A 12,542-nucleotide genomic window follows, 5' to 3' on the forward strand; every position below is an offset into this window, starting at 1 on the left:
GAAATTAGACTCTGAATTCAAGTTTGTTTGTTTGTTTCTGAGACAGGGTTTTCAAACATTTTACTTCAGAAATTAGACTCTGAATTCAAATTTCTTGTCCTTCCTTCCCCGCTTCCCTCCCTCCTTTCTTCCTTCCTGTCACCCAAGCTGGAGTGCAGTGGCATGATTGTAGCTTACTGCAATCTCCAACTCCCAGGCTCAAGCAATCCTCCCACCTCAGCCTCCCAGGTAGCTGGGACTACAGGCATGCACTATCTGTATTTTTTGTAGAGATGGGGTTTTGCCATGTTGCCCAGTCTGGTCTCGAACTCGTGGGCTCAAGAATCTGCCTGCCTCAGCCTCCCAAAGTGCTGGGATTACAAGCGAGAGCAACCACTCCTGGCCCAAATTTCTTAAAACTGGATGCACAAGCGATAAGCATATGAAAAGGTGCTCAACATCACTAATTGTTAAGGAAATGCAAATCAAAGCAATGAGATACCACTTCACACCCATTAGGATGAGTACAATAAAAAGAAAGACAAACAGAAATTAACAAGCATTGAGAGGATGTGAAGAAACTGAGACCCTTGTACACTGCTAGTCGGAATGCAAAATGGTTCAGCTGCTGTAGACAACAGTATGCTAGTTCCTTAAAAAAAAAAAAAAAAAAAGTATTTTTTTCAAGACAGAATCTTGCTCTGTCACCCAGGCTGGAGTGCAGTGGCGTGATCTTGGCTCACTGCAACCTCTAGCTCCTTGGTACAAGCAATTCTTGTGCCTAAGCCTTCCGAGTAGCTGGAACTACAGGTGTGCACCATCATGCCTGGCTAATATTTGTATTTCTAGTAGAGACGGGGTTTCACTATGTTGGCCAGGCTGGTCTTGAACTCCTGACCTCCGCTTCCTTCTGCCTCCCAAAGTGCTGGGATTACAGGTGTCAGCCACCGTGCCTGGCTTCTCAAAACGCTGTAGAATTACCCCATAGTCCAGCAATTGCATTTCTGGGTGTAAGACCAATAGAAATGAAAGCAGGGACTCGAACAGATTGTTTGTACACCCATGTTCATAACAGCATTATTCACAATAGCATACATAGCAACCCAAAGGTCCAACAACAGATGAATAAACAAAATGTAGTCTGTACAGTATACACATACATGGAATGGTGTTCAGCCTTCAAAAGAAAGGAAATTCTGGCATGCTACAACATAAGTGAAGCTTGAAGGCATCATGCTAAGTGAAATAAGCCAGTAACCAAAGGACATGTATAGTATAATTCCATTAAATGAAGTACATAGAATAGTTCAATTAACAGAAAAAGAAAGTAGAATGGTGGTTACCAGGGACTGGGAGAGAGGGGAGAATGGGGAGTTATCGTTTAACAGGTATTAGGTTTCAGTTTTGCAAGACAAAAATAGTTCTAGAAATGGATGGTGGTGATGATTACACAACAATGACTGTACCTAGTGCCACTGAACTATATGCTTACACATGGTTAATATGACAGATCTTATGTATATTTTACTGGAATAAACAAGAAATAAACTAGATGCATATATATGGTTGCCTGATTTATAAAGAAGGTGACAGTGGAGAAAGGATGGTCTGTTCAATAAATGGTACCAGGATACCCTTCCCAGGCAAAAAATTTTCATCCCTAACTCACACCACATAGAAACATCAATTCCAGACGAACTACAATGTGAAATCTGAAACCATAATCCTCTTAGACGAAAACATAGAACAGCTTTATAACCTTGGGGTTGGCAAAGTTGTCTTAAATAGGATGCAAAAAATTCTATCACAAAAGAAAAAAATTAAAAGTCCAAATATATTAAAAACTTATGTTAATCAAAACATACCAACACGAGTGAAAAACCAACCTCAGAATTAGAGAAGGTATTTCTGATACACATATCTGGAAAATGACTCATATCCAGACTCTATAAAGAATTCTATAAATCAATATGAAGACAGACAACTCAATGGAAAAATAAGCAAAAAACGAACACGGCACATAACCATATGGTCAGATAACACATGAAAAGATGGTTAATTTCATTTGTCACCAGGGAAATACAAATTTCATTTGTCACCAGGGAAATACAAATTAAAACTACCATGAGATATTGCTGCAAACCACCAGGTTTAAAAGAAAAAACTAAGTATTAGTGAAAATGTGGAACAACTAGAATTCTTGTACATGCTGAGAACTGTGGTAACTTTGGAAGCTGGGAGTATCTACCATAAGACATATACTACAATGCATAGCAGCACTTTTTATATCAGCCTCCAAATGGAAGTTACTCAAATGTCCATCCACAATAAAATGGATAAATAAATTGCAGAACATTCATCCAATGGATGACTATATAGCAATGGAAAGAAACAATCTATAATAATTCCATTTCTTTAAAGACCAGATTATGAACTTCAACAATCTATAATATGCTAATTTACATGAATGAATCTCACAAAGTAATGCAGTACCAAGATAGGAAGCCAGTTACAAAAAGAAAACATGTAAAATGAATCTGTGATGTTATCAATCAGGACAGCAATTACCCCTTGGTTGTAGGAGGGGTGGTGATGCAGGTAGTAACTGAAAGATGGTCCAAGTGCAGCTTCTCTGATACAGTGAATGTGAAGGCCATTGGTACTGGCAAACTTCTTAAAAAGCCAGATAGATGAAGTAAAGATGATATATGCAGATTTTTTGGCAACTGTTTTAGGTTTAGCCGTCTAGGAGGTTATGAAGGGAATGGAATTATAGCAGGGGGATTATGTGTTAAAAATGACACACTATGCATAAGATATTGTGCTTGACAAAGGGGTGAAGTCATTCAACAAATATATACCAAGAATCTTTTATGTGCCAAGCAGGTTGTAATACAACTCCTTCGAGTAGAGGTCAATACACACATCACACACGCACAGTGTTAAGTGCTGTAAGGAGCGGAGAACAAACACACACAAGAAACAAAAAGAAGAGAGTAGAGAAAGACAGACGTACTTGACATAAAAAGTGGTAGAATGATGGAAGCAAGCCATAACAAAACTATCTATGCAGGCGATGGTGTTTGCTTATCTGCAAATCCTGCCTTGGTTTAAAACCAGGGAATATGGGCTGGGTGCTGTGGCTCGAGGCTGTAATCCCAGCATTTTGGGAGGCTGAGGTGGGCAGATTGCCTGAGGTTGGGAGTTGGAGACCAGCCTGGCCAACATGGTGAAACCCCTTCTCTACTAAAAATACAAAATTAACTGGGCGTGGTGGCACATGCCTGTAATCCTAGCTACTGATGAGGCTGAGGCAGGAAAACTGCTTGAAGTCAGGAGGTGGAGGTTGCAGTGAGCTGAGAGCAAGCCACTGCACTCCAGCCTGGATGACAGAGTGAGACTCCATCTCAAGGAAAAAAAAATCGGGGAATATGGTGAACTAGAAACAATATACACATAGGAACCCAACTAGATAACTTAGTTAACCATAATTTTCTTCAGCCTTGGTTGAAAAGAACCTTTCTTGCTAAAATAAAATCATTATTTATTTATGTATTTATTTATTTTGAGATGGAGTCTCACTCTGTTGCCCAGGCTGGAATGCAATGGCATGATCTTGGCTCACTGCAACCTTTGCCTCCTGGGTTCACGCGATTCTTCTGCCTCAGCCTCCTGAGTAGCTGGGATTATAGGTGCACACCACCAGGCCCGGCTAATTTTTGTATTTTTAGTAGAGATGGAGTTTCACCATGTTGGCCAGACTGGTCTTGAACTCCTAACCTCGTGATCTGCCCACCTCAGCCTCCCAAAGTGATCACAGGTGTGAGCCACCGCGCCTGGCCTTATTTTATTTTATTTTATTTTTTCGAGACAGAGTGTCACTCTGTCTTCCAGGCTGGAGTGCAGTGGCACCATATCGGCTCATTGCAACCTCCGCCTCCCGGGTGGACAGGAGTGCGCCACCATGTCCAGCTAATTTTTTGTATTTTTTTTTTTTTTTTTTAGTAGAGATGGGGTTTCACTGTGCTGGCCAGGCTGGTCTCTAACCCCTGACCTCATGATCCGCTTGTCTTGGCCTCCCAAAGTGCTGGGATTACAGGTGTGAGCCATCGCACCCGGCCTCTTATTTTTTTAAAGCTATCTTCTACGGGAAGAAAAGCCTAATTTTTTATTTTTATCTTAATTCGAGACCAACTCTTGTTCTGTTACCCAGGCTGGAGTGCAGTGGCGGGATCTTGGCTCACTGCAACCTCCGCCTCCTGGGTTCAAGTGATTCTACTGCGTCAGCCTCCCGAGTACCTGGGACTACAGGGGCCTGCCACCACAACTGACTAATTTTTGCATTTTTAGTAGAGAGGTGGTTTCACCATGTAGGCCAGGCTAGTCTCGAACTCCTGACCTCTAGTGATCCGCCTGCCTCGGCCTCCCAAAGTGCTGGGATTACAGGCTTGTGCCACCACACCCCGCCGGAAAGCATGATTTTTAACATGGTTATGACAGAAATTAGATTAGAAGGAGGCCTGTAGTAGAAACATGGCCTCTGGGTAGACAAGGAAGACAAATTAGATTCAGAAACGGCAGGGTTACTCTTTCAGACTTACTCTTCTCCAACTGAGTTGTCAGTCCTAGTCTACAAATGTGAACAAACATTAAAGCAGATAGGTATGCATGGCGGAATGTGAGAAGCATTTGTTTGGTATACACGAAGTGCCTGTTGTGTTTTCTGGTAGAAGACCATAATGCATTGGTGGAGACAGATATGCCGACAAATTATTCAGATAAAAGTGTACTAAATATGCAGTGTAATTAGGAAAAACCCGAGGGCAAAAAGAAAGGCGTGACAATGCTTCGGGGAATTTGAAATGGTTTTATTGTGTGACATTTAAGTTGGCCCTTGAAGGATAGGTAGAAGTTTGTCAGTTATGCTTAGAAGTGCAACCAGCCGGGCGCGGTGGCTCAAGCCTGTAATCCCAGCACTTTGGGAGGCCCAGGCGGGTGGATCACGAGGTCAAGAGATCGAGACCATCCTGGTCAACATGGTGAAACCCCATCTCTACTAAAAATACAAAACATTAGCTGGGCATGGTGGCGCGTGCCTGTAATCCCAGCTACTCAGGAGGTTGAGGCAGGAGAATTGCCTGAACCCAGGAGGCGGAGGTTGCGGTGAGCCGAGATCGCGCCATTGCACTCCAGCCTGGGTAACAAGAGTGAAACTCCGTCTCAAAAAAAAAAAAAAAAAAAAAAGAAAAAAAGAAGAAGTGCAACCAGAGGAAGCCCGTAAGCCTGGAGCGTTAAGGAACTGCGCAGAAACGCAGGCTGGTTTGAGTATTGGGCTGTGTGTGTCAGGTGCAATAACAGAATGCGAGGCTAGGAAGGCAGGTCGGGGCCGGAGAGAACAGGATCTGCAAGGTTCTTGTACATCAGAAGGTAATACGGCACAGAGGTCAGGAGAACCGCTTCCTTCTAAGTCGCGCTCCATCACTTGCTAGCAGTATGATGTAGACCCTGGCATGGGCGTACCCATTTGCAACTTGGGAAAATAGTCTTTTCCTTAGACGGATTAAATGACTGAATGAGTATCAGTCAGTTAGGGCAGCGTGCAGCTCACATTAAGCGCTACATGAGAATGTATTGTCATTACGAAGATTACTACGCCAAAACTCGGTTTCTAGGAGGGTACCCCAGCCTCTTCCCTACTGCTAGCGTTTGGGAAGAAAAGTTCTCTCGGGTCGGGCGGTGCCCACTCCCCACTCCTCCGTCCTCCTAGGCCTCCGACCTTTCTTCAGCGTGCAGGGCCCGGCCAGGGAGGGGGCAGATAGGCCTGGTGGGCTGCGGAGACGCCGCCGCTTACCGGGGCTTGGATCCCGCTCTTCGTCCTCCGCTGTTCCGCGGGCCTTGAAGCCGGGCGGCAGGGCCGGTCCGATCAGGTCCCTTGCCATCCGCGGTGGCGGACACTGGTCACAGATACGAGTCTATCCAGGTACGTCAAACCTATCCCAAAGTAATCTCGCGATCCGCATAGAAGAATGGAAGGTTCCCCGGCGCCGACTAATGACGTAAACTCTGTGGTTGGCTGGACCGTGTAGTTTACGGTCACGGAAGTGACGTCTAATACTTGCTCCACAGTCGCGTGCTAGACTCAGGACCCGGCAGAAGGTATGGCTGAGCCGGCTAGTGATTTCGTAAGTCCTGCCGGGTGGCGTGCGTCTCCCGAGCTGACTCCCACGTTAGGGCCCCAGAGCGACACTGCCCCGCGGCGGGACGGCTGGATGCTGTGGACAATGCCGCCACCGCCACCGCTTACGTCTTCGTCTCCCGCAGCCGGGTCAAAGCCTTCCTCTGAGTCGCAGCCCCCCATGGAGGCCCAGTCTCTCCCCGGGGCGCCGCCCCCCTTCGACGCCCAGATTCTTCCCGGGGCGCAACCCCCTTTCGATGCCCAGTCCCCCATTGATTCTCAGCCTCAACCCTATGGCCAGCCTTCCTGGAATTTCCACGCTTCCACATCATGGTATTGGAGACAGTCTTGTGATAGATTTTCTCGTCATCAGAAGTCCTTCAACCCCTCAGGTAGGCTATTCCTGCACGTGGGTCGACCCCTTTACCTTTTTTCCGTTCTTTCCTCTCCGCTTTCTCCGTTTCCTCTCTCCACTCTGCCTTGCCTCTGCACTCTCGGAGTCTGGTCATTAGTGCCTCAAAATACGTCTGACTAGAATGTTTCCCTGGTGCCTGTTAATTCCATTTAGCAGTTACTTATTGAATTCCAACAATGTATCAGAATCTGGTTATATAGCAGTGAGCAAAACATACAAAAAAATTCTTGTCTTTGTGGAGCTTAATATTAATATCTCGTGTAGGAAGACAGACAATAAGCAAAATAAAAAATTGTGCATTAGAAGGTTATGAGTGCAGTGGATTGAGATAAAGAAGAATGATAGGTAGTGTAGTTTTTTTTTTTTTTTTTTTTTTTGGTAGAGTGTCCCTCTGTCTTTCTGGCTGGAGAGAAGAGGAGCGCGATCTACTTCACTCCAGCCTATGCAACCTCTGCAGAGAGGCTCACTGCAACCACTGCCTCCTGAGTTCAAGCAATTCTCCTGCCTCAAACTCTCGAGTAGCTGGGACTATGGGCCTACGCTACCAGGCCCAGCTAATTTTTTATATTTTTAGTAGAGATGGGGCTGCGTGGTGTTGGCCAGGCCTTCCTGGATCTCCTGAGTTCGGGCAATCCGCCCTCCTCGCCTCCCAAAGTGTTGGAATTACAGGCGTGAGCCACCTCGCCTGTCCAGGTAGTGCAGTTTTAAATGTCATTGTTAGTCACAAGGAAGGTGACATATTAGCAAAGACTTCAAGGAGGTGAGGGATCACAACCATACATACATCTGGGAGAATAGGGTACAGGCTGAAGGAACTGCAAGTGCAAAGGCCTTGAGGCTTAGAAGCTATGCATCAGAATGGGAAGCAATCTGGCTACAGAGGACTGAGCCTGGAGTGTAGAAGATGAGGGAAGAGGATAAGACCTGGTAGGTCTTTGTAGATTGTGGGACACTGACTTTTACTGTTGTGAGGTGGATGGTAGAGGGGAGTGACATGATCTGATTTATGTTTTAAGAGGTTTAATGTGTCTGTTGATGGGAATTGACTGAAAGGAAAACTGGTTAGGAAGCTATTGTAGTTACTTGTCTAAATGAGAGATATTGGAGACTTGAACCAGGGCGAAGCTCAAGGGATGGTGAGAAGTAGTCGGATTCTAGATCCAGGGATGCCTTGGAGCTCTTGGGGGTTCAGTTACAGACCACTGCAGTAAAGCAAGTCACATACTTTTTTTTGTTTTGTTTTCCAGTGCATATAAAAATTTTCCTGCAGATCATATGGGGCAAAAAAGTTATTTTTACATTATATCATAGTCTATTAAGTGTGCAATACCTTTATGTCCCAAAAAAAAAAAAAAAAAAAAAACTAACATACCTTGATTAAAAAATACTTAGGCTGGGCAGGATGGCTCACACCTATAATCTCAGCACTTTATTTATTTATTTATTTATTTATTTATTGAGGCAGAGTCTCACTCTGTTGCCCAGGCTGGAGTGCAGTGGCGCAATCTTGGCTGACTGCAACCTCCACCTCCCAGGTTCAAGTGATTCTCCTGCCTCAGCCTTCCAGGTGGCTGGGATTACAGGTGCCTGCCACCACGCCCAGCTAATTTTTGTATTTTTAGTAGAGATGAGGTTTCCCCATGCTGACCAGGCTGATCTTGAACTCCGGACCTCAAGTAATTTGCCCTCCTTGGCCTCCGAAAGTGCTGGGATTACAAGGGTGAGCCACTGCATCCACCCTAATCTCAGCACTTTGGGAGGCTGAGGCAAGAGGATTGCTTAAGCCCAGGAATCTGAAACCCGCCTGGGCAAGAAAGTGAGACCCCCACCTCTACAAAAAATAAAATTAGCCAAATATGGTGGGATGCCTGTGGCCCCAGCTACATGGAAGGCTGAGGCAGGAGGATTCCTTGAGCCCAGGAAGTCAAGGCAGCTTTATCAACCAAGTTTATGTATATTATAAATCCTTTGTTCACATTTCAACAGTGTTCACAGCATCTTCACCAGTAGATTCCTTCTCAAAAAAGCACTTCCTTTCCTCATCCATAAGAAGCCACTCCTCATCCATTAAAGTTTCATCATGAGATTGCAGCAATTCAGTCACATCTTGTGGCTCTACTTTAATTCTACTTCTCTTGCTGTTTCCAGTACATCTAAAGTGACTTCTTCCACTGAAGTCTCGAACCCCTCAAATTCATCTGTAAGGGCTGGCATTTCTTCTTTCAAACTCTTGTTAATGTTGCTCTTTTGACCTCCTTCCATAAATCATGAATGTTCCTAAAGGTATCTTGAATAGTGAATCAAAACCTCCTTTCTAGGAGGTTTTTAATCTACTTTGTTCAGATCCATTGGAGCAATCACTATCTATGAATCACTATGAATTTCTTTCACAAACTTTTTCAGTCAGGCACGGTGGCTCACAACTCTTATCCCAGCACTTCAGGAGGCCAGAGCAGGAGGATATCCTGAGCCCAGGGGTTTGAGGCTGCAATGAGCTATGACTACACCTTTACGTTCCAGCCTGGGTGACAGAGTGAGACCCTTTCTCAATAGTTGCATTCACAACTTGGCTAGCCATTTGGCACAAGAGGCCTAGCTTTTGGCTTGTATCTTCTTTCAACATGTCTTCCTCACTAAGCTTAATCTGACTTTTGATTTAAAATGAGAGACATGCGACTCTTCCTTTTGCTTGAACACTTAGAGGCTGTGATAGGTTAATAAGAATGGGGAGGCCTGAGGAGAGGGAGAGGAGGACCACCGGTTGGTGGAGCAGTTAGAACTTACATAGCATTTATAAACTTCACCATCTTATATGGCCACTGTGTCTCAAAACATTTACAATAGTAGTATCAAAGAGCACTGATCACAGATCAGTATAACAGATGTAATACAAATGAAAAAGTTTGAAATAGTTTGAGAATCACCAAAATGTGACACAGAGACAGCACATTGTTGTTGGAAAAATGGTGCTGTTAGACCTGCTCGATGCAGGGTGGCCACAAATCTTTAGCTTGCGAAAAGCTCAGTAAAACAAAGTGAAGAGAAATGAAGTATGCTTTTATACTTTAAAGTTGGGGACAACATGATTTACTAAAGGTGGGATATATGGGATGCAAGATAAATAGGAGAGAAGGATAACTTTAAGTCTTTTGCCAAACAATTGGAAGGATGGAGTTGCTATTAACTGAGATAGGTAAGAACGTGAATGGAGCAGCTTTGGAAGGAAGTCCAGGATTTGAAGTTGGAATATATTTGTGTCAGGTAGAGATATTGAATAGGCTTTTAGTCTGTACTTTCAGGGGAGATTTGTGGCTGGAGCTATAAATTTGGGTGCTGTCACCATATAGATCATATTTCAAGCTACAAGATTGTTCACTTAAAACCATTCTCCAACTCCGCCTAAAATTCAATTCTGAATCCAATTAGTGTTTTATTTATGTATTTATTTTTTGAGATAGAGTCTCCTTCTGTCACCCAGGCTGGAGTTCAGGGGCACCATCCTGGCTCACTGTAAACTCTACCTCCTGGATTCAAGTGATTCTCTTTTCTCAGCATCCCAAGTAGCTGGGACTACAGGCATGCACCACCATGCCTGGCTAATTTTTATATCTCTGGTAGAGACAGGGTTTCACCATGTTGGCCAGGCTGGTCCCAAGCTTCTGACCTCAAGTGATCTGCCTGCTTCAGCCTCCCGGACAGCTAAGAATACAGGGATGAGCCATGACGCCCGGCCTAAACAGTTAGTGTTTATTGCATGCTACATGCTGGAAATACGGGCTTGACTAAGTCAGATGAGATATGTTCATGAGTATGAATCAAAATATAGTGTGACTGATGATAGAGGCATATAATAGCTGATTTTAGAATATTGAGGAAATTGGGAAAAGGTTTTGGAAGAAGTATCTTAGGAGATATATAGAATTTGGTAAGACATGTTTCCTAGGTAGAGAAAGAGGTGTCAGTAAAAGGCAAGTTCTGGAGATTGCAGGGTTCTGGTGAGACTGAAGCAGAGTGTGTGAAAGGTATGGGGGAAGTGTAAGAAAATAAATTGAAGGCCGGGCGCGGTGGCTCAAGCCTGTAATCCCAGCACTTTGGGAGGCCGAGGCGGGTGGATCACGAGGTCAAGAGATCGAGACCATCCTGGTCAACATGGTGAAACCCCGTCTCTACCAAAAATACAAAAAATTAGCTGGGCATGGTGGTGCATGCCTGTAATCCCAGCTACTCAGGAGGCTGAGGCATGAGAATTGCCTGAACCCAGGAGGCGGAGGTTGCGGTGAGCCGAGATCGTGCCATTGCACTCCAGCCTGGGTAACAAGAGCGAAACTCCGTCTCAAAAAAAAAAAAAAGAAAAAAAAAGAAAATAAATTGGAACCTCCCGGAAGGTCTCTGAGAAGCTGTCTTAGTCCCTATTGTGCCGCCATAACAGAGTATGACCTGTAGGGTATTATATAATGTACAGAAATTTATTTGGCTCACAGTTCTGGAGGTTAAGTCCAAGATCAGGAGGCTGTTGAGGACCTTCTTGCTGCATTGTAACATCAAGGAAGGCATCACATGGTGAGGAGAGAGAGAAGGTCAAACTCATCTTTTATTATTGTTACTTTTGAAACAGGGTCTTGCTCTGTCGCCCAGGCTGGAATGCAGTGGCACATACATGGCTCACTGCAGCTTTGACCTGCTGGGCTCAAGTGATTCTCCCACTTCAGCCTCTCGAGTAGTTGGGACTACAGGCAGACGCCACCAAGCCTGGCTAATTTTTGTATTTTTTGTAGAGACAGAGTTTTGTCATGTTGCTCAGGCTGATCTTGGAACTCCTGGGTTCAAGTGATCTCCCTGCCTTGGCCTCCCAAAGTGCTGGAATTATAGCTATGAGCCATCATGCTGGGCCCTTTTTTTTTTGAGAGACTGGGCTAGGGGCTGTGGCCTGTAATTACCCCTGTAATCCTAGCACTTTGGGAGGCTGAGGCGGGTGGATCACTTGAGGTCAGGAGTTTGAGATCAGCCTGACCAACATGGTAAAACCCCATCCCTACTAAAAATACAAAATTAACTGGGCATGGTGGTACATGCATGTAATCCTAGCTATTGGGGAGGCTGAGGCAGGAGAATCACTTGAACTTGGGAAGCGGAGGTTGCAGTGAGCCAAGATTGAACCATTGCACTCTAGCCTGGAAGAGTGAAATTCCGTCTCAATCAATCAAGAGACAGGGTCAGCTGGGCATGGTGGCTCATGCCTGTAGTCCCAGCACTTTGGAGGCCAAGGCAGACAGATCACTTGAGCCCAGGAGTTCAATCAGCCTGGGCAATGTAGTGAGACCCCATCTCTATAAAAAGAATAATTTTTTTTTTTTTTTTTTTTTTGAGACGGAGTTTCGCTCATGTTACCCAGGCTGGAGTGCAATGGCGCTATCTCGGCTCACCGCAACCTCCGCCTCCTGGGTTCAGGCAATTCTCCTGCCTCAGCCTCCTGAGTAGCTGGGATTACAGGCACGCGCCACCATGCCCAGCTAATTTTTTGTATTTTTAGTAGAGACGGGGTTTCACCGTGTTGACCAGGATGGTCTCGATCTCTTGACCTCGTGATCCACCCGCCTCGGCCTCCCAAAGTGCTGGGATTACAGGCGTGAGCCACCGCGCCCGGCAAGAATAATTTTTTAAAAAAGAGACAGAGAGAGAGAGTCTTGTGCTGTTGCCCAGGCTGGAGTGCAGTGGCATGATCATAGCTTACTGCAGCCTCAAACTCCTGAGCTCAAGTGATCCTTCCACCTCAGCCTCCACAGTAGCTGGGACTACAGGTGCATGCCATGATGCTAAGCTAATTTTTAAAAATTTTTGTAGAGATGGAGTCATGCGAGGTTACCCAGGCTGGTATTGAACTCCTGGCCTTGAGCAGTCCTCCTGCCTCAGACTCCCAAAGTGCTAAAATTACAGTCATGAGCCACCACGCCTGGCCCATATGCACATTTTGAG

At 45.1% G+C, this 12,542-nt stretch overlaps 2 protein-coding genes across 5 annotated transcripts in view; one reads left to right on the plus strand and one right to left on the minus strand.

The window, feature by feature from the left end:
• Positions 1–6,045, minus strand: part of GPALPP1 (GPALPP motifs containing 1) — a 39,803-nt gene extending 33,758 nt beyond the window's left edge. For all 3 annotated transcript variants that reach the window (XR_004273954.1, XM_032294738.1, XM_032294737.1), the window contains exon 1: positions 5,831–6,045. Coding sequence is in view for 2 of the 3 variants with exons in the window: in XM_032294738.1 (XP_032150629.1) it covers positions 5,831–5,918 (88 nt within the window). In the remaining variant the exon portion in view is untranslated. The remainder of the gene's footprint in view (positions 1–5,830) is intronic.
• A 42-nt stretch (positions 6,046–6,087) lies between these two features.
• Positions 6,088–12,542, plus strand: part of NUFIP1 (nuclear FMR1 interacting protein 1) — a 42,709-nt gene continuing 36,254 nt past the window's right edge. The window contains exon 1 of one of the 2 annotated variants that reach the window (XM_032294734.1): positions 6,088–6,546. In XM_032294734.1, coding sequence (XP_032150625.1) covers positions 6,138–6,546 — 409 coding nt within the window. In that variant the 5' untranslated portion in view covers positions 6,088–6,137. The remainder of the gene's footprint in view (positions 6,547–12,542) is intronic. The other variant, XM_032294735.1, reaches the window with a different exon arrangement.

Source organism: Sapajus apella, unplaced genomic scaffold, assembly GCF_009761245.1.
Source record: "Sapajus apella isolate SASKATOON/1434 unplaced genomic scaffold, GSC_monkey_1.0 scaffold32, whole genome shotgun sequence".
NCBI lineage: Eukaryota > Metazoa > Chordata > Mammalia > Primates > Cebidae > Sapajus > Sapajus apella.